The sequence below is a fragment of the Xiphias gladius genome, chromosome 18 (genome assembly GCF_016859285.1).
Source record: "Xiphias gladius isolate SHS-SW01 ecotype Sanya breed wild chromosome 18, ASM1685928v1, whole genome shotgun sequence".
Lineage (NCBI taxonomy): Eukaryota > Metazoa > Chordata > Actinopteri > Istiophoriformes > Xiphiidae > Xiphias > Xiphias gladius.
Window position 1 is genome coordinate 4,718,367 of NC_053417.1, and position 24,958 is coordinate 4,743,324.

At 42.1% G+C, this 24,958-nt stretch overlaps 1 protein-coding gene across 4 annotated transcripts in view; it reads right to left on the bottom strand.

Annotated features, from left to right (window-relative positions):
* The window catches only part of tns2a (tensin 2a), a 53,847-nt gene extending 38,606 nt beyond the window's left edge, over positions 1-15,241 (bottom strand). For 3 of the 4 annotated variants that reach the window (XM_040153040.1, XM_040153041.1, XM_040153039.1), the window contains exon 1: positions 14,884-15,241. In XM_040153040.1, coding sequence (XP_040008974.1) covers positions 14,884-15,012 — 129 coding nt within the window. In that variant the 5' untranslated portion in view covers positions 15,013-15,241. Of the gene's footprint in view, positions 1-7,349; positions 7,499-14,883 lie in introns of those variants that run through there. The other variant, XM_040153042.1, reaches the window with a different exon arrangement.
* Between the last annotated feature and the right edge of the window lie 9,717 nt (positions 15,242-24,958).

A 24,958-nucleotide genomic window follows, 5' to 3' on the forward strand; every position in this document is an offset into this window, starting at 1 on the left:
TTTTTATTTTTTATGCTGGGATGTTCATTCATTTTGTTTGACTCAGTATGACTTGGCTTATTCTTGTTAATACTTGTCTCACAGTAACAAACCAAAATCCACACAGGTTTCATTAAAGTTTCATGTTGTGTTGTCTTATCTTACACCTGTTTTGATGACTCCTTGAATTTGCTCTCCATCTTTACTCCAAGTACACCCTTTCCTGAACCCGAAATATAACCAATGCTCCATCATCTCATGACCGATTTAACTACCTCATGTAATCCTTACTCGTTAGCTCTGCCTACTGACCAAGCACATTAGATATGGACTTTGATGCACACAGTGCACCAAACTTAATCTCACAAGCTTCTTCTTGTGTGTATTTACGGACTCAGTCTATAGTATGCCCTCATGCTCATCTGCAGCAATCTACTGAAGTATACACACAGGGCCCACGGTGGGTTTAAAAAAGAAACCAGTTACTGTCAGCTAAACCACTGCGGTGATGTGGGCTGAGAGATAAACACACAGAAGAGAGGTTGGCAGCATTCCTCCTGTTTCAAACACAATCAAGACCACTATATAGTCCAACCACAGGGAATCATTGTCAGACAGTGATAGACTCTGCTACTAAATGCTGTATATGGGCTCAGATTTTATAGCAATATAACCTGCTACACTCAGGTTCATGTGAGGGAACTGTAGGGTAATTCATCACTGACGTAGATGAAACCACTTTATATTTAATGCAGCTGACAATGGTGGCCTAGGTGTTAAGGCACCTACCCCGAACCACAACGTTCCCTGTTCGCATCCGGCCAGGGACCTCTATGGCATGTCAAACCCCATCTCTCTCTCTCCCCTCATATCCCGTCACCTCTCTACTTGGCTATCCAATAAAGGCATAAAACGCTGAAACAACTGATCCCATAAAAAAGTAGATAAATTCACAATAGGTGTGCTACTTTTCTCCGTCAATACCAATGCGATATGTTGGCCAAAGGGTTACAGTGACCACTGATTTTTCTAAAAACGTTGCAAGTTTGATCTCTGCTAGAGCTACGAAGAGAAAGCATGCTGTATAAACAAATACAGTCTCTACGATGTAAATGCAATCACTGGAGTTAAGTACATGGCTCAAATACTAATGCAACTCTTTACAAAAAGTTTTATTTTCTGCACAATATGAAACCAAAAGAAGAGACAAAAGTAAGTGAAAGATTAGTTCACAAGCATTAGCACAGTGAAAACACTACCTGAAGAAAGGATTCAAAGACATTCATTGGGCAAGTAAAAATAATAGCCAAAAATAAACTGTGGCTAGCTGTTCAGATACATAAATAACCCTTATGTTATATTAAATGTCCTAGCTACGTGAGTGTGAATATTTGTTTGAAATACTATGTAAGCAAGGTCCACCAGCCTCTTTGCCTTATCTTACAAAAAAATTATGTATGGATAGTAGAGTAAAGTTGCGTTAGCAGTGATGCTACATCAACAATGTGACTTACTAGTTGCTAATGACATGATGGCAGAAGCACTACGCTAACTCTTCTGCCATCTTCATTGTAGTCATTTCCATTACCCTTTGCTGCCATAAAAGGCAAGAAAAATTTGTAAACCTATGGGTTTCAGCTTCAACAGTGAAAGAGACGGTTACTAACCTTATTATCCACAAAGCCCCTAAAACAATGCCTGTAAAATCAGGTTTATCAAACTGTACTACAGACATCTAGACATTTTCAATGAAATCATAAGACATCTTTTTAACATTACGTTTTTCTTATCCCACAATTATTTTATCTTCATTCTTTTAAAACATCTTCATTAGCATATCTTATTTTATTACTATTTTATCTTATCTTACTCCCGTTATCCATCCATTTCTTTGTAAAATTCACAATTATTTGCTTTTTGGTCTGTTTGTGGGTTTATTTGTCTGCAGGATTACACAAAAAGTACTGAACCGATTTGCACTGAACTTGGTGGAGGGATGGGGCATGGGCCAGGGAAGAACCCATTAATTTGTGGGGCAGATCCAGATTTACTTTTACTATGAATTTGAAGTCTGGTGTGTGGTTTTTGACATCGGCCTTGGCGGAGGTATACGCTCTACTGAATGCCATTCTAGTTATTATTTGTAAGATTGCAGTTGTCATTACACTCGTGGAAAAATACAGACAGGTGACAAAATAAAGGAAAAACCTGAACAAATGAGTGGAAAAACACAGCTAATGCAGATGCCACCACACAGGACATGAGCGGTCACTGGATGGTTTGATTAGTATGGAAATGGTGTGAATCATATGCTATAGCCTTCGCAGTCACCAGATCTAAACCCAATTGAGCACCTATGGGAGATTTTGGACCGACGTGTTAGACTGCGCTCTCCACCACCATCATCAAAACACCAAATGAGGGAATATCTTTTGGAAGAATGGTGTTCATCCCTCCAGCAGAGCTCCAGAGACTTGGAGAATCAATGTAAAGGGACTCTGAAGCTTTTCTGGTGGCATGCGATGGCCCAACACCTTACTCTAGCTCCAGCACAGTATAGCATTTAACATTAGTTTTATGCAATTATGGTAAGAAAGTAAGCTCAAAGTCCAATACAGAACAATTCTTAGTTCAGCGGGCTGTAGTCCTGTATCATGGGGAAATTACCACAAAAAGTACCAATGTATTCACAGCTTAATTAAGGAAACATTACTCTGCAAACTAAGTTAGGACTCATAGAAACACTCAACTCAACTCAACTTGGGAGTCCAGCAGAGGAAACCACAGAGAGAGGTTTACAACTTCAAGGAGCATTACAACAGAGGAAGCAAAAACAGCTGGTTGACTGTTAGCATACGAGCACTAAAAACAACCTGTGATGCTGAGCCCATTACCCAGGACGGTAATTACTGTAACCGCTGTAATGGATAAAAAACATCTTCCTCTGGTAAGACATGTGTTATTCGGTATACAGTACTGTAAGCTACTAAAGAAACTTGAATTGTTGCTGCCTGAGACAAAAAAATTGTCAGAATAAATTGATTGGTCCATTTACCAGAGAATTAAGAAATCAGTTTGTTCACTCACACTGTAGATACACATTTCCACAACCACACAGGTTAACCAAACTAGATCCATCTGACATCGCTGACAAACAGTGACAAACCTTCACAGACAGTACATGTGACAATTTGAGCTACAAAGCCTCCACCAGCTGGGACCTGCCTAAATTTCCACATTAGTGACACAAGTTGTAAACAGCTACCTGAGACCTAAGGAAGAAAAACTCACACACAGAAGCTTCACACACACACACACACACACACACACACACTCACACTCACGTGCAGCTATGTATCCCTGCAGACAGTCAGTGGCAACAGACAGCCTTCCCCTTTCCTCTTCCCGTCCCCATGTCCCCCGTGTGCCAGGATAGACCCCACCTCAGCTACAACATCTGCTACGCACAAGAAGTCCTTTTTCTAATATTTTTAGCCTGCTGGCAGAAAAAGGAACCAGAGGTTTCTTGAATCAAAGAGATGCTTTTTAACCAGAGATCCCTCCCCTTCCTCGCTGCATGTCTTCCAGTCGTCACAGAACAGTAGCTGGATTGAATGAGGGAGGGGTTGGACACACACACACACACACAAGAGATGCACACAGGCAAAGATTTATGCATACAAATGTCAAAACAAATACCCAGAAACAGAGAGCCATTCGTGCGCGCACACACATCCCTGGAAATTCTCTTGCCCCCGCCCTCGTTTCTTTCTAAATATAGTCTTGATATTTAGACAATGATGGGCATTGTGTGGGAGTGTTTCATTACTGACACTGTAAAACTGGACACTGACCTCAGCTTCAGCTGCAGATGGTCAGTGAGGACACTCATCGAAAGTACCCTTGAGGGGAAAGTCTTCTTACTGATTTTGTGATTACAAGAACTTTGTGATTGTCACTTACAATGGGACTTTGGTCTTTGGATCATTATTTTAGAAGCCAAGCACAACCACCTTGCTGTCTGTCAACTACCAAAAGCAGCAGGTGTTTCACAGTGTATTCTGCTGAAGGCAGAAATGCTTTTTTTTTTTTTTTTTACATTACTTAATCATGCTGGCCTGTTTTGTATATAATTCATTATATATTGCTTATCACCCCCCCCAGTATTTGTTCTTAGGACCGTATATAATTTTAATCATAAAGATATACTGAAGGAGGAAGAGCCGCCCCTCTCCCAACTGACAGCTAACAAGGTTGTTAGCTCAGTCGCTGATGGGACAATGAATTCACGCTGGTTATTCATATTTTTATTTCCCTTCAGATATTTGTAAAACTTAAAGATATGTAGTCTACGATCACATAAGACAGAGAAAAGCTGTAAATCCTCACAATTAAGAAGAAAGAAGAAATCAAGGTTTGACATTTTCCTTTAAATGACTTAATGATTAGTCAATTATCAAAACAGTTGTTGATTTTGTGTCAACTGCCTAATCGGTTAATAGTTTCAGTTATATGACAAATAGAGGTGTTTCGCAAGTCAAATAGCATCTGGTCTGCAAATGGTGTGAGTGCAAAGCAGGTTTCCCCACTGACAATCACATACGTAGTCTTCTGCAGTGAGTGGAAAAATTTGTAGGTCCTTTAAGGGAATTTACGTACCCTCAGTTTCGGTGGAAATGACCTGAGTCTCCACTCTGTGGTGGGAAAATTTGATGTTCACCAGAAATGGACAGCAACCAAAATTCTTAATTTTGTAATGGCTGTTAATCACACTGTCTTGGTCTTATGCAGTAATGCACCACAACATATGCAGTCATTCAGGGGTGTGTTTGTGACTTCTTGTGTACTTAAATCCCACCCTGCATTGAGAGTGTCTCACATGGGCTGGTATGCGGGTTCCTGCATCACTTGTTGGCATCAACGCCAGCATGTGTGTCAGTAAATGGGTGTCAGTTCATTTGTATGTAAGTGCACGCGTGCGTCCAAAGGGTGGGACCGGCAGTCGAGGGAACAGAGACTGCCTGTTCCTGAGGTGAGGTCAGTGTACCGCCATGTTACACTTCCGTTCTCTTGGACTCCTGCTGCAGACACACACACACATGCACACAGAGAATGGTCCTATTGCTCCAGTAGTGCCACCGACACCCCCTACTGCAGTTGTTCATATTTACTGGCAAAATGGACCATCTGTTTTGCCTCAAAATGTTACCCATGTGCTGTGAAGTGGCCTCAGTAAGTGGATGACAACATCCGGGGGTGATGATTAAGTGATGGTTAAGTCTGTCAGTTAGGACCAGATCTGATCTGATTGCAGCCTCAAACACATGCCTATGAAACCCGTTGCTGCTGGAGCAGAAGGGAATCATTTGCTACCATCCTGTTTTTAACGCTGCAGGATTTTCCAGGTAAGAGTGAATAGCTGCTACTGTAGATTTGAACTCGGTGTAACTGCATCCGGCACAAGGGAACGTGAACCAGCCTCTGTTTCGGCCTCTTGATTTGGCCGCAAACAGGGGTGTTCTTGCAGGTAAACACAACCATCATGTGTCGTTTCTGGACCATCAAACCCTCTCAGTCACACCCAATAATTACAAATATAGAAATACCTGCTGTACACTGAACACAGCCTTAGCACTGTGCTGCTGGTCACAGAGCATCTCCGTCATCTCCATTGGACCAGCTGGCTTAAGTGCCTTGCTCAAAAGGCAACAGTGTTTTTTGTTGGATGAGGAAGAGGTGCATTAATAATTAGAACGTCCTGCCCAAGTTTTCCTAGAAAGTCTTGATTTTTTTCCTCATAAGCTCCCTATCCAAGCTGATGAAAATGCAGGCTGACCAACGCTTATCTGCATTAAATATGTTTCACGCAGGAGAAAAACTGCTCATGACCACACTGTTATCGGTAAAGGAAAGGTTGGAAGAGGCTGGACAATGTTATCTTGTTGTTAATCCGGAGCTGTTTTCCTCATGTTGCGAAAGGGGGAGAGCAGCTCTAACAAGCCGGGATCATGATATGGAGCCAACACCAACTGGCTGATGTATGAACCACACAACAGTCATTAATCAGGGTCTGCATGCAGACACACACACACACACACACACACACACACACACACACACACACACACACACACACACACACACACACACACACACACACACACACACACACACAACCTATGATGGACAACCACACTAAGCGCATGTGTGTGATCATGCACACACATGTGACAATATTTTGTTCACAGCGTAATTTTTGTCAGTTTGCTCTCTTAATGTGCGCTTGGGATAACTGTACATTACACACACTGACACACACACACACACACACACACACACACACACTCAACCCCAGCCTGTCATCACGACCTGACAAGGGTGGAAGCAACAAATTGCAACCACTCTTATGTAATTTAAGCCTACTTTGCTTTAACAAGGCACTGATTTTCGACCAGATTACACGTTAACTCACTGCATCAGATAGGAAACACAAACTTTAGCTCTCCATCACACTACAGAATGGTCGATTTATGAGTAATGAGTAAGAGAAACAAGGTGAAGGAAAGTCAGCGGCAACTGAAGCCAATTGCCTTTCCAGCTTTTTAGCCTGAGAATAAATCGTTTTTTGCAGCTGCAGTTATTTAAATAAAACACCTGTCACCTCATCGCCTGCTGTGGAAAACCCTGCGCGCGCGCACGCGATCGTGAGAAACACTGTAAGGTGACTTTGCGACATTAACGAGAAGTGACCGGCTCTGACGCAGTAACAATTGGAGCGGCTGGGGGGGGGGGCGCTCGATGCATCATATGACCCCATCCGGAGCATTTGATGTCAGCTTAACGACGAGCGACGCGTCGGGGCAACTTGGCGGAGGACAGCGACAAGTCGCCGTGAGCCCCGACGCTGTTCCATCGCGCTCCCGAGCCCACGGTTCACTGGGGAACTACAGCAGAGGGAAGCCTTGCCACAAGGAGGAAAAACGTGGGACCCCCGCAGGGGGGAACTGTAACTAAGCATACGGTCGGGTAAGGTAAAGCTCTGAATGAACGGCACATACCTACAGCAGACCAGGAGCCTCGGTGAGCCTACCGTAACGGCAAATCAACAGCCGCCGGTGCGGTGGGACGCCCGGGGCTTTGACGGAGCAGACGGTTCGTCCGGGCGGGACCCGACATGCTCTGAAAGCCGCGGCGTCCGTGCGGGAGACAGGCAGTCTGAAAGTGCGCAACCACACAGCCGACACACGAAAAGCCAGCATCATTCATCCACCCGAGTCCCACGCAGCCTCCGAATACTGACTATGAAGTTCACGGAGGAGCCGGACCACGGTCAAACCCTCCGAAACTTCTTCCCAGGCTAGCAGACTTACCTTGCTCATTTTCCCGCTAATCATATCCCCTGGTTCAAGAGCTGCCCCTCATTCTCGGGACGGCCATCGATAACGCGGCTTGCGACTGTGAGATAACTTGTTTTCTTTACTCCGGTCCAGCCCTCCTCCCGCGGGGGCCGCGGGGTGGGGCCACGCGCGGCTAAAAAGCATGTGGGGAGTACGACTACTGGGATATGGTCCCGTGATTGGTCGTCCTCCCAAGGGGAGCGTGAGGATGCGCGATCCGGATTGGCTCTGAACGGGTCACTAAAATACTCCTGCGAAAAACCGTAAGTGTCGCCGAGGTGGTCAAGCCAGAACGTACTTCGGCAGGTCCAGCACTGGTATTTGTTAGACCACTTGGGAAAGCTCCTCTAGATTCTCAGGAACCCTGAACGGATTTCTGACCAATTTTACAGTCGCTTTGACATTTTACAATAAAGACGTCAACAGTTGTCATAAAGTAACTACAGATTTCGCCCCCCCCGTCCTTTCCAGCGAACATAGACACGAACGTGCTGCTATGTTGCTCACACACACACAGGTACTGTTTTAATGGCGCACTAGGTGCCTCTGGGCCGCTCCTCTTCTCCTCTTACACCACCATTCAGTATACGTGCATGTCAACAAGTAAAGCTTGTCAAAACAAAAGAAGAAGCTTGACCTCTTTGTTTCTTTTCTCACCTCATTCAGTCGAGTTCGTGTTTGTGCTGCTACGTCTTGGAGCGGCAGAGGCCAGATGTTCGGAACATTATACACTATTTTAGCTTCTCTAGCACGTTTCCATGCGCTTTAAGGTAAGGGGCTGCAGGTGGCTGGGCTCAGTGGGAGGCATGTCCTGTGCCTCTGCCAGAAAGAAGGGATAAATATACAAAAGCTCAGCAACTCACCAATTTGAATTCATGTGTTTGTGTGTGTGTTTATTTTCATCCTTAATATAAATGTGTAGATACACTTTTAATCAAAGTGTAATGTCTATGTCTTTGTTTTGTTTTTTTCAAATTAACCTGACCAGACCTACTTCACAACTTTGTGCGGTAGGTGCCCCTACCCACTCACCATGTACCTCCAACACACACACACACACACAAACACAGATGTGTCTTGATTAACATCTGTATGGACACGGCTGCTGAGGGTGACTAGTGTGTCAGTAGCAGCACCTAGTGGTGAAATATGAGAAATTGACTGGGTGATGCCAAGTTTTACTGCATTATCAAGCACATTGCTTGATATTAGACACATTTTGACATAACTTTTCTGCAGTGTCTGAGTTTCAGGGGCAATGGTCTTATTCTTCCTCACCTGCAAACAGTCCTTAATACAGACAGAGACTAACGAGCATGCTGATACTGTGAATGTTGATGCAGTGTTTGAAATTGAAGTGAAAACATGCATAGAGCATCGCTGAATTTTACAAACCAGTAAAAATGTTCTTACATGATGATACAAATCTTTCTAGTCCTTGCCAAGCTGTCTGTACATGCTTATGGTTGTGATTATACTCTATGTATGCCCATATAGGTGAATCCCTTTTGAGATGCCTGTCTTAAATTGTTAGCCGGTAATATTCCCCAGCCTCAGACTGCTAATGCACAAAGCTTTATTTCTGTCTGCTGCCTCGGTCTCTTAGTCGCTTCCATATGTCTTAGATTGACATGCAGGTATGAATGCTGCACAGCATATCCCTACCAATCAGTGCAGAACGTGACTGTGAATCCTGACGTATGCAGTAATCCCGTGCCAAACAACATGTGCAGTACTGCGGTCTGTTCATTTTGCTCATAACCTAGGAATTTCTGGCTTATGGTACAGAAAAAAAGAGGACTGATGGATCGTTGAGTCTTGGGGAGTTTAACTGTTTATGGAATTTTCAGCTCCCTTTCTTTTGGAGCTGTGGCACGGTGAAGGGAAAAGAGGACAGAGCTGAAGAGGAGGAGAGATGGATTAAGAAGTGAAGAGCAAAGTAGTAAAGTGAAAAAGGTAATAGGAGGGGTGGGGAGGTCACGTGTGAGACCAAAAAAATACTGAGGGACCATGAGAGACAGGAAGCTGGTGCTGGGGATTGGAATGAGGGGTTGAGTCGGTGAATAAAGTGGGGGAGGGTCATGTTGGAAGAAAGATGGAGATGAGAAAAGAGGAGGGAAACAAAGCTGCTGTGGATAAAAAAAGAAGAGCTGGGAAAACAGAGGAATCATTTTAGGGTTCATATGCAAATATGACACTTTTGCAATGTGGTAAATATGCGGAATGAATCCCGAAGCAAGTTTTCTCTCACACACAGACCAACACCAAATGACCACAGTCGACACCATAATGCAAGGTGCTTCATTTTGCATGAAATATCACATGAGATGCCAGGTGTGTTTTTGTCTAGCCTGTCTAGAACCCAGAATTTATAGTCTTGAGGAAGTGGAAGGACTTGGATCATGCTTGGAGGTAAATGAGAAAGACGTGGACAGACTGGGAGCCAGGGCCAAGAGGAAATGAGGGGAGGAGGAGGAGGAGGAGGAGGTTAGAAAAGGGGGCTGCGTAGCTTGATGAAGGATTGTGTAAGACAGCACTAAGCCAAAGGCTGATAAGGTGCAGCTGTTGAAGGAGCGGGACAGCGAGAAAGCAGTGGGAAGAGTGGGTGAGACAGAGCGATACTGAGGACACAAATAAGCAAGTGTTCACATTTATTTTGCCGATGAGTTCAATAAAATCCTCTCTGTCAGCCAACGCTGCTTAGTCCCAGACATTTCTCAAAACTTGGCCAAATGTCAAGCTCGACATTTTTGTGTGTAAGAATAGAAAATATTTTGTGAAAAGTTTGCTGTGAGGTGTTTCTTTTAAGGGTGGTGGAGGGATTTGTTGGGGGGCTTTGGAGTCTTACTGAGGGAGGAAATGTCTTTCCCTTTTCCCTCGATTAGCTTTCATCTGCATGCCCGCTACACACAACAACAAGCATTCCTCAAATCCTGCTCAGAGTTTGGGACAGATCATTGTTTTCAAGCCGCAGGAATCTAGTCTACGACGGCCACCCCCTGAGCCTAGGCTTTACATAGGAATTCACCTTTTTTCTAACACGCAGGAGTGTGTGAAGTACTTCTGTTCTATTCTGTTCTATTTTGGATGTTGGGGGTATATATTTAACCCTAACCAGTCAGTGTTCCTTCCAGTGTTGGGTGTGTGTTTGTAGTGAATGCCTGTGGTTTAAGGCCTCAGTATTGGTCATGGCCAATCTAAACTTTGTTGTTCATGAGAAATTACAGAGAATCTAGACAAATACATATAAAACCACTGTCACAACACCAGGTCTCTATATATTTCTAGAGTCAACAACGCCTACAAAAAACAACAGAACTAGTGTGATTACAAATTTCACTTTCTATCCTCAATGGCGACAATGGGTTAAAAGAGAAGAATGAACTTAAATGTTCTAAATCAATGACATTACAAGTGACTACCCGCAAGACTAGAAATAATAGTAGTCATCACACTTGCTGTAGAGTTAGGAGTGTCAGAATTAGGAACTGACAAGTATTACGTTACGATAAAAGAACTTAACAGGACCTAAAGCGCCAGTATACTCCATCAGAACCACTTCAATTGTCGGAAGATTGAACAGCTCCAGAACCCCCCCCACACACACACCTTTCTGACATCAGAGGCTGTACCCGACCGTTTCTGTAAATCTTCTAAAATCGACAATTTGATATCAGCCCCACTTCACATGGTGACTGGCCAGTTGTGTGGAGGAGATAGTAAGCAGGATCTGAGCTTCTCTCTCAAGCTTTGTTAGACAGCTATTTTGTGTGTGTTCAGGTAGAGTTTTCAGCTAAATGCTAAAGTCAGCATGCTAGCATACTCACAATGAAATTGCTAAAATGCTGATTGTTTATCATCACAATACCAGGTTAACCATCTTAGTTTAGTGTGTTAACATGCCAACATATGCAAATTAGCACTAAACACAAAGTAGGTATGTGGTCATGAACCAAAGCCTTGGACATATTAAAGTTTTGACCTGACGATGGCGCTAGATGAAAAGTCAGGCAATCACCAAAGTTATTACAATTCATCCTGAGTCGCTCATGAACATCTGTACCCAATTTCATGGAAATCCATCCAATAGTTCTTGATACATTTCACTCATCCAACAATGTCAATCTCATGACACAAAACGAAAACTTCGGATCACTGAAATCATTAGAGAACATCGTCTGGCAACCATAAATGTCTGTATAAACTTTGGCGTAAATTCATCCATTAGATGTAAAGATATTTAGCAGGATAAGTGCAAACTCTGCTGGTGGCGCTAGATGAAAAGTCAGAGGACTACCAAAGTCACAAGGATTCATCCTCTGGGCACCATACTGTACTGAATTTCATGGCAATCCATCCAGAAGTTGCTGACATAATTCGGTCTGGACCACAGCAGTGGACGGACTGACAAACTGACATTGCCATCCCCAGAGCCATGCTGCTAGCATGACTAAAAGAAATCCTGCAATTCCCTGGCAGTGGAAGCTGAAAGAGAATATGTTTCCTATTAAAATTCATCTGCCAAGTGATTCTCTTAATGACTCTCATGCTTGAAATCTTGGCTGTGCATGTTGGTGAATTAAATACGTGCTTACTGTGAAGCCCGCCAAGATATTAAGACATTTAGCTTTCAATGCCACAATAGCCTGTTTGTGATTATAACACACAATGGGACAGATCAGAAAAATAATTTTATTATTCCAGATATAACCTTGAGGTGGCAGTTTCATTGCTTCTGTCCAAAGCTTGCCTACCTTAATTTGTCCCACAGGAATTCCACAGCATTCACCAGAGCTTGCTGCTTTGTTTTTTTTAACCATATGAACTATTGACTCTCACGGCCAGGAGCTGTTTATTTCAGGAATCCATTTTTAGAAGGATGTTTATTGATGCTCAGCTAGTCTGCATCAACAACTGTCAAAGAAACACTGGACGCAGAGGCTAATTTGGCATGGTCAAGCGTGTTTTGAGCACACTGAGCACATCGGGCCAATATACTTGGAATGAGAATATGAAACCAGAGAAGGCTATGGACAATCCAATAACTAGCTGTAAAATACTGTAACGCTAATACTCACAGAATCATTAATGACACAAAATCAAAACAGAACTCAGAAACAGAAAACACAAACAGAACCTTCTGAAGGAAGTATTTCAACCAAACTTTCACACTACAAATATGTACAAAAGGTGAAGAAACAGTTTATGCTCTATTTGATAGTTTGCTGAAATGAGCAGTTGATCATTGATTAAAAAAACAAAAGTCAAATGATTAAAAAAATGGAATAAAACGTTGTAACTGTTTACAGTATGTCCTTGGCATGAGTTGGACAAGGAATACATGTGCATGGCTCTTGCCAGGATATAAATACATTAAAACCTTAATCATATTAGTGTCAGGTTCTCACTGATAGCAGCATCTGAGCTACACTACCTGTCACACCTATGATTGCCTGCAGTTCCAAGGAGAAGAGAAGAGCCATGAAAATACAAAAACCAGCTCATAAAAAATACCATAAATAAATGAGACAACATCTCCTCCTCTAGGATAATCAGTGGGATCCAGCTGGTTCCCACACCCATGCAGTGGGGTCAGTCACTGCAGGATGATGTGGTCCAGAGGGCTCAACATTCCCACACTGCTCAGCGTACAATATGGAGCCACTGGGACTGTTGTGCAGCCAAGCATGCACACACACACACACACACACACACACTCACACACACACACACACACACACACACACACACACACACACACACACACACACACATGCAAATACACGTGGAGAACATGCGCATCAATTTACACTTAGAAAAATGCATGTAAACAAACCTGACAGTTCACACACCTGGATAAAAAAGGAACAGTGTCTCATGCTTGTTTGTAATCCAATGTGATGCAAACTGATGGACAGAGGTCGAGGTTCTCAAAGTTGTCTTGATGGCTTATAAAACTTTAAGATCCCTCCAGCCAGCCTCTGTTTACATAATGGTAATTTCCCAGCAGTGCTGAGGCCATTACAACAGTGCCATTGTATCTGCACAGATGTGGCCTCAGCTTGGAGATGCCATCGTCATCTTTTAAATCGAGGCTAAACAAATTACACACACACACGCACACTCACACACACTCACACACGCACACACACACACACACACACACACACACACACACACACACACACACACACACACACAGACTATTAATTTTCCTGGCACTTGTCTATTACACATGGATCCGATATTGATCAACTCCATGCCCTTTGACACTGAACTCTGAACTCCCTTTAGAACAGGGTAGGAGATTAGAGAATTTCCATCAGGTATGTTAAAGTATAATATAAGAATAATTATTTTTTGTAAAAGCACTGGCCAATGAATTCATCACTGATTCCTAATTAATGATGGTCTCCTGAAAAATGCGAGACATCCCTGTGTTTCAGCCTAAAGGCAATTCGAAATGCTCAACCATATCATATGCCTACTCAATTTTTTAAAAATGGGTATGTATGAAAACATGGGAATTCAATAAAAATTATAGATGAATTGCCGGGTAATTCAAAATATGTAATCTTAAAGATCTGCATGATTATCTGCAAGTAGCAATTAAAAAAAAACATTTTTTTTGTTTCACTTTTGCATGGTTACAGAAATGATTATTATACTAAGTTGTGTTGACTCCAGTACACTAAATTGCAGGTTTGGATTAAAAGAGTACTCCACTCATTTAGCATTTCACTCCTATAGCAATGCTGGACTCAAAAGGTGGACAATTTACAACAACAAAAAAAAAGATGAAAATCAATGCAGCTGAACCACGCATTCTTCTTCCTTTAAAAAAAAAAAAAAATTAAACTTGAATGCTGACAGTTCTATTTGAGATTGACATGTGTTATGCTAGTAGCGGCTACTGTAGCCTGGAGCTGCTAGCCTCTAGCAGAGATGAGGGGCAGGCAACAGAGGTCTGGCGAGCTCACTTCTTTCTAACTTCACACCCCCAGAGTTTTTTTCAAACTTGTAGTCTTCAACCAACACTGACTCAATTGACATCACTTAATAGAACTTGTCAGACCTCACTCAGCTCCCTCTGGAGACACAAAGGCTTTATACAACATGTTTCACATATGCAGCAGTACTCCCCAGAGTTTCCCCTCAATTAAGTTATTGATATTGTTGATTTGGAAGACTTCATAGGGGCTCCATAAAAGAATACATCATACCTATAGTTTCATTCTCACATTACAGTCATTATACATTACTGTGGATTAGATTGACAGCATATATAATGTACCTCTATCATTAAATAACTCACTAAGTCAAAAAGTTGCTCTATCAATCCATCCTCCTTTTACAGATGTCATGTCCAGTACCGGGACTATAAAACACAGGGACCCCTCATGGATGCCCAAGGTGGTGCTTATCAAGGTTTGCATGCCCAGTTATCGTGAACATGTTCATCTCTAATTTCATCACACACTCACGTGAACACCACATGCACACTGACCTTTGTCAGCCTCATCCTGCCACTCTCACTCCTCTCCAGGCTCCTTCTCTTCAGAGACGAGTTTCTGACCACCGGCACCGATTGCACCTCTTCCTCCCCACACCAGTCCGAACTCAGGACGCAACCCATATAGGTGGACAGGGTCTTGGACTTGGGGACTTTTTCCTCCTCCTCACTCTCTTCTCTCCTTCTGTCCTCCCTCCTCCTCTCTCCCTCTCTGTCCTCTTCCCCTTGTCCTCTAAACAGGCTCCAGCCCAAGCTCCTGGGCAGCTGTTTTTGTCAGCTGGAGAGGAGGAGAGGGAGGCCCTCCCCCTTTTCCTGGCTCTCGTTCAGCCCTTCTACAGGGACAGAGGGAAGGATACACTCTGTATGCACCCCCCCCCACCCCCCTCCTTTCTATACGCACTTTAAAAACACCACTCTTTCAAACTCAGTCCTACTGCAGTAACGTGGACTCCCCATTTTTCTACCTCCACCCCCTTCACACACACTGTTACAAACACTCCAACTTTCTTAGGCATTCTTGCTTTCCCAACTTTACTTTTTCTTTCTGTTTTCCTTTGTGCGAGTCAATCACACTCAGTCCATCCCCCGTCTCTGGACTCACACACGTGACCCTTGTGTCTATGCTCAGAGACTCATCTTCCCATCCTGTGAAGCTCCTCTGTATTTCTGGGTTCCGTCCTCACACCTTTCTCTCCTTATGTTGCTTTTGCTTCTCTTTCCCCAGTCCTTCCATCCCAAGAACACGTCTCTCTCTTCCTTCTTTCTCCCTTTCCTCCTGTGTCCACCCCTCTACTAGGGTTGCCTTACTCTTACATATACAATTACCTCTCTATTCTCACCCCCACCCATCTCTCCTCCTCAGCTTCCCTCTGTTTCCTGCTCCCAGATACAGGCACTCTCTCCTTAGCTCGGGCAACACATTGTTGGTATTGTCTAGAAAATAACCGAGAAAACCACAACAGTGACGGCAGCTGTTAGGATGCTGTGCTAGCCAGTGATTCAGAGTGGACTGAGCCTTCGTCTGACTGAGCCTTTCCTTGTTTACAGTGCCATAGGGTGTTTGATGCATTTGTGAAACAAGATCTCTTTCACATCAGAATCCATACCTAACATATAACAATGGATGTAAGAAGCTTTCTGAAGGAATGTCAGAGACATCCTTGTCAATGTTTAGATGATTTCTGTCTGGATAGAGAAGGAAAAACAACGTACATTTCAAGTCCCCTGGGTTTTCTAATATCGCTACAGAGTGTGATGGATATTAGCAGCGCTCACGTTATTTTCCTCACAGTCTTTTTGCTGTTGTTTATTTCTTCTCCCTTGAGTGTTTTGCTTGCTACGCAGGAGCTCCTCAAGTCTTGGAAGAGTGAGACGGTACCCCTTAAAAGGCAAATTCTTGATGCGCCTCCAAACCCCCCCTCCTCCCAAAAAAAGGGCACACACACACACACTTTGTATTTACTCTCTATGTTCCCCCCTTCCTTTCATTTTTTCTTCTCTCTCCCTGTGTCTCCCGCCTTCCCTCTTCTTTCTTTGCTTTCTTCAGACTGAAACCACGGGTTAGGCAGTCTTGTTGTTGTAGGCATTTTGCCCCTAGACGCGCCTTCCAGGTGTCCTTCCTTTCCTCTTTTTCTATACCCTACAATCCATCTCTCCTCCATCTCTCCCTCACCCCCAGTCCTATGTTTTAGGGTCCCCTTCCACTTGACCCCAACCCCCTCCTTTTGCTTGCTTTCCCTCAATCCCTCCCCTTTTTGTATATCTTTAAGGCAAGGTCTCAGACATGAGCTCAGGCTACAGACAGCATTTAAACACAAGCCCCCCCCCCCTGGTTTTACATACTATGAAATTAACTCCTTCTAATAAACCCAGTTCCTGCCAAAATCCTAGTTTTGCATCTGGAAAATATGGAGAAAGACAGGCAGCAGTTGCAGACTGAGCCATTATCAATGGCTTATTTCAAAGCCAATGAAAGATCCAAATTTCATCTGATTAGAAAATATGGTACTGAAGGAAACTAAAAGCACAATTATGAACTCTAATACCAAGTCTTTCTGGCAAAGGTATGGCTATCCAATGTTGAAGAATATTTGGCACTTGTTAGGAGACTTGCCAGAGATCAGTTTTAGTTTGGATCAGTGAAGATTAATGACAAAAGTTTTGATGGGGAGGAAAGGAGGATAGGAAGGATAACATCTTAGAGAAGAGTTGAGAAAGACGAGATATTACCAAGCCCATATATGGAGAACCAGAGAGAAAGAGAAGAGAATTGTAATCTGAAAAAGCAAACACTGAAGAAACAAAGGAGTACAGAAATAGACACAGTTGTGATGATGTAAGGCATGAAGCTACTCGAGTCCTGTGAAGGCCTTGTCTCACATTTTAACTGAAGATTAATTCTCACATCTCAACTTAAGTGGTTGTAAACATATTTCTCATATATTCCCGAAGTTGATAAATAGATGTGCACACATCTCTCTGTGCTAAACAACCCTCTCTTTGGCCCCTTTGCTGTGTCCTAGCATATGTTTTGTGGGTCAGTCTTGGACTACACAACAACTTCATTGTGTGTGTGCTAAGTGTGCACAGCAATAACACGTTTGTCATGGCACAGACTAACCGAGAACATCCATGCCAAGGGTGTGGCCGCCGGTTAAGCTCACATCTCATCAAGCATGAGGCCCACAGTATCAAATGGACAGGACGACTGTTCCAGTGTCACACGAAGACATTTGATTTATTGTTTTGTATTTTTCTGGGTTTGCTTTGGAGATTCTCTGCCCACTAGTGGGAAAACATAACTTCATGCAGATTTAACATTTAAAGGATGATGTTCATGATTATATTTGACTATATTTTTCTTATTGTGAACAAATCTCATGAAAAGACCAAAACCAACAATGAAGGAAGGAACCAGTGGGCTTGAAGCTGAGTGCCACAGACAGGGTAGGGAAGTTGGAAAGTATTGACATGGACTAGCACATTGTTGGTTTTATAATATAGGTTTTAAAAGTATATAGTGCTCCAAGCCTTATCCTTTAATTCACATTTAATATGCACCAGGTTACTTGGTTGGAAGCTAAATCCTAATTGATCAGGTTTTAAACAGGTTAGGGACTAAAACTAAAAGAATGAGCATGGGACAAAGTTATGGGATCAAGTTAGACCGGATGAAAATTTCACATCCATGTTGCCCTCTGTGGCACTGTGCCCAGTTAACAACACAGGCTTATGAACAGGAAAGTCCAAAAAAAGGCCATTATAATTGGACGGAAAAAAATAAAGTATGCCAGCTGGGAAATGAAAAAGAAGGCTACAGAAAAGCACAAGCTGAAAAAAAAAAAAAAAAAATCATTTCAGAATAGAAAGGTGTGGCTCAAAAGAGATGTAGTGTAAATAGATCTTGGCATTTCATTTAATAGGGCGGCACACTTTTGCTTTAGCAGCAAGGTCAAGAAGATTTAGCTTCATCTTTGAGATTGACGTCAGATTTGACACAGAGCTCACAGTGAATACAAAAGCCGGAAACAGAGTGTCTAGGTCTGAAAGGCGTCTAGCTTAGTCATCATGGAAAAGATGGGAGGAAATTGAAATAAAAGTCAAGCCAGGCTGGGAATGTGTCACATCCAAATCTTTTGAACAATCGTGCAGAGAGAAAATAGTGCCCAGTACTACATTCTCTTGTCTCTGGTGTATAAATCAGTGGGCTTAAAGAGTACAGGAGGCCAAGTAAAAAGTGGCTTTAGGTAAAACCTTCCACTGTACCTCTACAGCAGGTTACAGGTGACTCCAAACACCAGCAGCTTTCAGGGGGTTACTACCTTGTTAAAAAATTTATATAGCTTTCAGTTCAGCACACCTACCTCACCATCTTAAAAACACTGCTGTCATCAACATGAAACCAACATAAACTGGTAAACCAGGGAGAGGCAAATGGCACTTGTGTCAAGACAGTATAAACCAACAGAGATCCCACGTTGTGTGACATACAGTAAGAGGGAAAAAAGTACTAATACTGCTACTAGTACTTCTACTTTTAGTGCATTCCTCATCACCATCATCTTGCTCTGACAATGAATTTGTACTAGAATCTACTGTACCCCCTGAAAATCAGAGTTACTGCACAGTTTACAGCCTTAAGGGAAGATAAAAGTGCTTTTGCTCTTACCACATGCATACTTTTGCATCCATGCCGTTTCTTCAAACCATTTTCCAATGCATGGGTGCAGATTTTGGAATGTGTTTTCCATTGATTTCCATTGACTTTTAGAGAGAGATGTTGGATATTGATAATAAGTCACAATGAACCCGATGTTTCTGAAACAAATATAACCTAAACTCAAATGTATGCTTATTAATTTTTAGATTCAGAGCTTTCAACCATGTCTCACAGTTTTCTTCAGTGAATGGAGTTGGCTCATAGTTCCTTTGTAGGGGGTTGTGTGGAACACATTGGGATCCTAAAAAATCCTACTTCCTCAGAGACAAGAAGGTGTGTATGTGGCCTACGACACAGGGATCTCAACCAGCCCACAATTTTAAATTAACGATGATTAACTTTGATTAACTCTGTTCTTGGGGAACAGTGAGGATGACGTTCCTTTTTATGAAGATGGCATCCTTGTAATGCTGTAATGCTGTGAAAGTAAACATGTAAAAGCAGTTTTGGCCCTAACTTTCACATATTTAATATTCATTTCAAGTACTGTATAACCAAATAGGTGATGGGTATCTCTTCCCTACTGGTTTCAATGTTCCCAGTTAATTCGGACGCAATTAGTAGTGAGGTTTTTGCTCACCTGAGTGAAATGAAAGATGGCCTGCCCACCCAGCTCCGAAGGGCCCCCAAGAGCACTTTGACTATTTAGACAAGAATAAAAGTTAAATAGGGCCACGCATGGAGAAGGTGTTTGCAGTGTGTGTTTAAAAAGGAGAGGACTGGTTTTTTGCAGACAGGTCTATCGAAATCAGTCCGACCCCAAGTCCAGTGATGGCTGATTGGCCAACCTATGGTGAGGAGAATGGTGTGCTTGATGATGAGGACTTTACTTGTGTGTTGGGTGTGTTGCGGCACTGTGAAGTATGCCAAACAATATCTAGCTGTTCACAAAGTAAGTCCTTGGCACTTCAACCAAGTTGACATTCTGAAGCCACGATCAAACAAACACGTTGAGTTGTGTGCCCAGTTAAAACTACCTGATCATTTAGAAATCCTAGTTATGTAGATGATGCCAGTAGACAGAATAAATACAGTGTTTTTTTGAATCATCTTTTTCTCCAAGCCCTGTAGTTCAGGGGTTAGGGGTTAAGAGGCCAACCATGAAGCCCTACAACCCCAGTTCGAGTCTGGCTGGGGATCTTTGTTGCATTCTCCATCATGTCATCTCTCTACCCTCTCTATCTAATAAAGGTATTACATTTCTGTGCTGCATTTGCGGTCTTTAAAGCCCTAATAAACAGTCTAAAAATGGATACTGTATAGACCTGACTGTACATTTCTCCTAAATGAGAGGATCACCACCATGTGGTAGAAAGGTGGAATTACATTAAGTTGTCTTTGCACTCTTACCAGAGAAGCATTGCATTCTTGGGTTCCTGTAATCCTTGACAGGTCTTGGGCAGGATAGGCACCAGCCCTTATGGCAGAGTTTGTCTACAGTACTTAATCTAGGCTACACGTTCATTATTAACTCATCTTGCATTGTTAGCTTTGAAAGACAACTGTAACATATGAAACATGTTACACTTATGGGTTCAAGACTGTTAACTTGTTACTGTAACAATCACCAATTCTTCTGTAAGAGGCCATCAACATAGATGACCAAGTAGATTGCTACTCAAACATGTGAGGCAGCTAATCCACTTCATGACATACGGTCATGTTAATTTGTTGTTAAATACAAGCAGTGAATCTTTTCTATTTTTGGGCACATCTTAGTCCCGAGGAGGACTTTCTCTCTCCTGAGATATTCATTAAATCATTCTTTTCACAAAAAATGATCAGTTTAAACATATGAGAAGAGAACCTGCTTCCCAAAAGATGATTGTCACAGTTTTTTTAAATAAATGCCTATAATGTAGTAGTTCTTAACGTCGAAATTCCTTTAATTTATAACCCTTATTGTACTTCAACTGCCAATTCCAGTACACACTCTGTTTCTAATTATTAGGCCTTTGCCCTGTGTATTTTTGAACATCTGATGGGTTTCAGGCTCCTAGTCCTCTTCTTTATTCTCATATTCTAGATTATGCAGAGGTTAGATCTTAGTTGACAAAACAATAAATACACAAGGTCCATTTAGTGGCTGTATGGCCTTCAATCAAATCACACAGTGTTTCACAATGGAATTACTCAGCTTCTAAAAAATTGCAGATGTTCCAATTTCTACTTTTTATGAGCACTTTCTCTTCCATGCTGTCTGGATCTTGTTTTGTCAACCACTTTTTTTCCAAGTTCAAGAACTCACTCTCAGTCAGATTTAATCTAAACAAGAGGCTGGGAAATTGTGTTCTTATCTACTTACAGTAAATTACACAGCACTGGATTCCAACCTTTTTGCCTCGTGACCCTGTCACTACTACTGGCAACCCCTTGTTACAGGTCACATATGTCTTGAGCTGAGAGCAGTTCAACCAGAGAGGGAAATTCCGTCCTCAGATTATTGAAAGTTTTAAGAAAAAAAAAAAATTAAAAAATTTTTTTGCAGATTTTTTCCCAGTCTTGTAAGGAATCCGGACCCCGAGCTTGGAAAACACTTGTGTACAGTTTATGCTGAGACCACACCAGGACGTGTACAACAGTGATATCTTGTGGATGAACTCAACAAAGCATCCCTGCACATTCTGATGATACTGTTGATACTGTGATGTTAAACATTTTTACTCAACTATCACTAGGGAGCAGTGCAGGCAAAGCTATCAGTAGGACATCAGCAAGTCAGTGTTGGTCCTCCACTTCACTTAATTAATATTTATTATATTAAAAGCTACTTTGAACTATTACATTTATGGGCATCCACTAAACATATATTATATAGTAATAAATCATTATTTGTGTATATTACCTTATGCTCTAATTCTTAAAACTACTGCTATTGTTATAGGAAAGAAAGTTTTGTGGCTTTAATGTACCCTGTGAATGGAGTGACACTGGAGGGTAACAAGGCTGTCAGGTTCATTTCATGTTCTGGCCCATGATAGTTATGTTTCTGTCTGCGTTCGAGCCTGTACCGGTCAACCACACCCCTGTTTCATGTGCCACTGTCACCCATCCATTTCCACATCCAACCGGTTCAGTGGTGTCTCTGTTTTGCCCAAAACCTTTGGCAACAGTTTCTACGTGGTTTCTGAAGGACAAGGTGTGTGTTTGTGTACTGCAAATGTGTCTCTGTCCGAATGGGGAAGTCTAAAATATTGTGTTTACAGGAGCCCAAATTTGTGTGAACATGAGGATAAACTTGAGAGAAGAGGCCAAGAGGCAGAAGCAAAGAACACCAGCTAAGGAGGATTTTCTTAGTCCTTACTCCAGATTTTCCCTGCCGGTCATCATAATTTAGGCCTGAAGTCTTGGTAACTCCCAAACAGTTCAATCATTGTTTTGACAACTGTGACTCCCCCGACATTCCAGCAGTGGCCACAGGGCCAGAACTACTGTACACTTGTCAGTTTGACGTGGTATTCATTAATTTACCACCCAGGATTTTTTCTTTTCTTTTTTTCTAACATGACCTGACGTTGTTCAGTACTCACTCCAGACCATTACAGTTTCTGTCTGGTTAATCATACACTGGGGTCATTATCAGCAGTCAAAAAAAGAGAAGTTAATCTGACTGTGACCCCAAATGTTACTATACTGAGAAAACTATCCATTATTCACCCAGATAACTCATGTATTTTGCAACTGTAGACAGGACAGTCACATGTACAGTACTTCCCAATCATTTTTCTTTGTTATGACAACGTTTGCAAGCACAAATGCACGTCTGTTACTTGTCAGTGCCAGCCAGGAAATAAGATATTTATTCTTGGTGTGTGCACGAATGAGACCTACAGAAAGAGAGAGCGCTTCGACACTGTTAAGGTCGGATAAAGTTGAAAGTGTGTTTTAATAGCGAAGACAAACTCGTGAATTACTCTGACAATGCTGTGGTTTACACTGCACAGAAAGTGGCTTTGTCCAGCTTGACAGTGCTTTAAGCATTGGACTGTGGTCTGATTTCTGCCAGCAGCTCTGGACCTCAGTGCCTAAAGCTTTTGTTAGTGTTTCTGGTGATAAAAGACACTTTCTTCAGTGCTGTGATAATTAGGAAGACCCTCAGATCTTGGCCCTTTTTCTGTAAACAGCAAAAAAAACAAATAAAAAAAACAAACAAAAAAAACAAAGGCATTTTAATTCTCTGTACACTGTATGGATTCTAATATTTAAGTTGTCATATACTATATATACATACTGTAGCTGTGTAGATATATGTTTCATAGTTTATCCTGCACCTGTTCAGTCTAGAGCTTTTATTTAATTAGGGAGATGCTCCCTCTTCTGTGTTTATCTCTCATCTGTTTGTAGGAAGACCAACCAAAAACACATGGAGCTTGGAAATGAGACTTGTAGACATAAATGATTTTGCTATGAATAGACTACACGTGTGTATGGAGGCTATGTGTCTACCTCTTTTGTGGAAGAGTTCCCAGAGTGGATTTGACTCTGTCATTTTTTCCCCACTGCTCTTTTTCAAAGAGTGAACTTCAGCAGAGGCCTGTCGTGTAGTGAAACAGTTCCAGAAACCATATTTACATTAAGCTAGACTAAACTAGAGCCTGAAGTCTTCGTTTAGAGAGCAATACTGACTTAAGAATGTAACCGTGGTGTGTTAGCGACAAAGCGTCAGTCATCACCTCACAAATAAAACTCTAAGCCGGACCATTTCAACAACAGCTCATATATTGGCTCATATCAAACCTATATCATCAGCTTGTGTGTTTAGATCCTCTCATAAAAGCTACATAATAAATGACAGTGTATTATTATTATTATTATTATTATTATTATTATTATTATCATCATTATTATTACCTGATTCAATGATGGTGGCAATAAATAATGATGTGTTGAGGTGTGTTAGAGGTTGAATGAACGATGGATGCGCAACAGCTGTCCTCTCGTCAGCTCCGACATTGTGTACTCTTGGTAAATAAACCTTTATTATACTAATACTTATGTCTACATGTAATGTGAGAGGGTTCGAGAATGATAATCCAACACTATATGGTCAAAGATAAGGAAGAGACGATGGTTACAGGGTTACATCAACTGCAAGTCTACAACGGGACACACTGCCACCTGCACTGGCACAGAACGTTGCTGGATGTTCATTTAAGAGCTGCAGAATCACCCATAATGGACCTACAACATTAAAATCAGTTGACGGTTTTAGTGACACTCAGCTGCCAGAAATTCCATATTAACGCTAATGTTGCTGCATGTTTGCTGGATTTGTAAGTAGCAGTTTTTGGCTAACACGTTCACCATAACATCTTGAAATGGTGATAATATGTCCGAGTTGTATCTACAGGCTGTTCCAATGTCCCCTAAACAAATATCAGACATTACTGCATCCAGGCATTGTGGATGTTCCCTTATGATTTCTTTTTCAAATTCTCACGTCTTCATAAGAAGAGAGGCTTCTCTTAATCAGAGGCAAAACAAATAGAATGCACTGAGCGCTTGACAAGGCACCACGTCCAGTAGTCACTGGCTGCAGATGCAAGTGTAATTATCCCTCTGGAGTGGAACACGGCTTGATTTGAATAAGATCACTGTGTGGTTTCTGGCAGAATCATCTCTTAGATTCCTCAGCATGGAGACGCTCAGAGAGACTCCTTGCTGAACTCAAACTGAAGGGCTTTCAGAAATTCAGATTCAGCCAACCACATAACCCCCTCTAATCCAGCCAGGCTGCTTGCTGGCCAAGCAGTGAAAGAACTATATTGTCTGCATCCTTTTGCTGTGCATTCAGAACAAATGAATCAGGGATACAGTATTATCTTTGTATTATTTGATTTATAGGAGTCA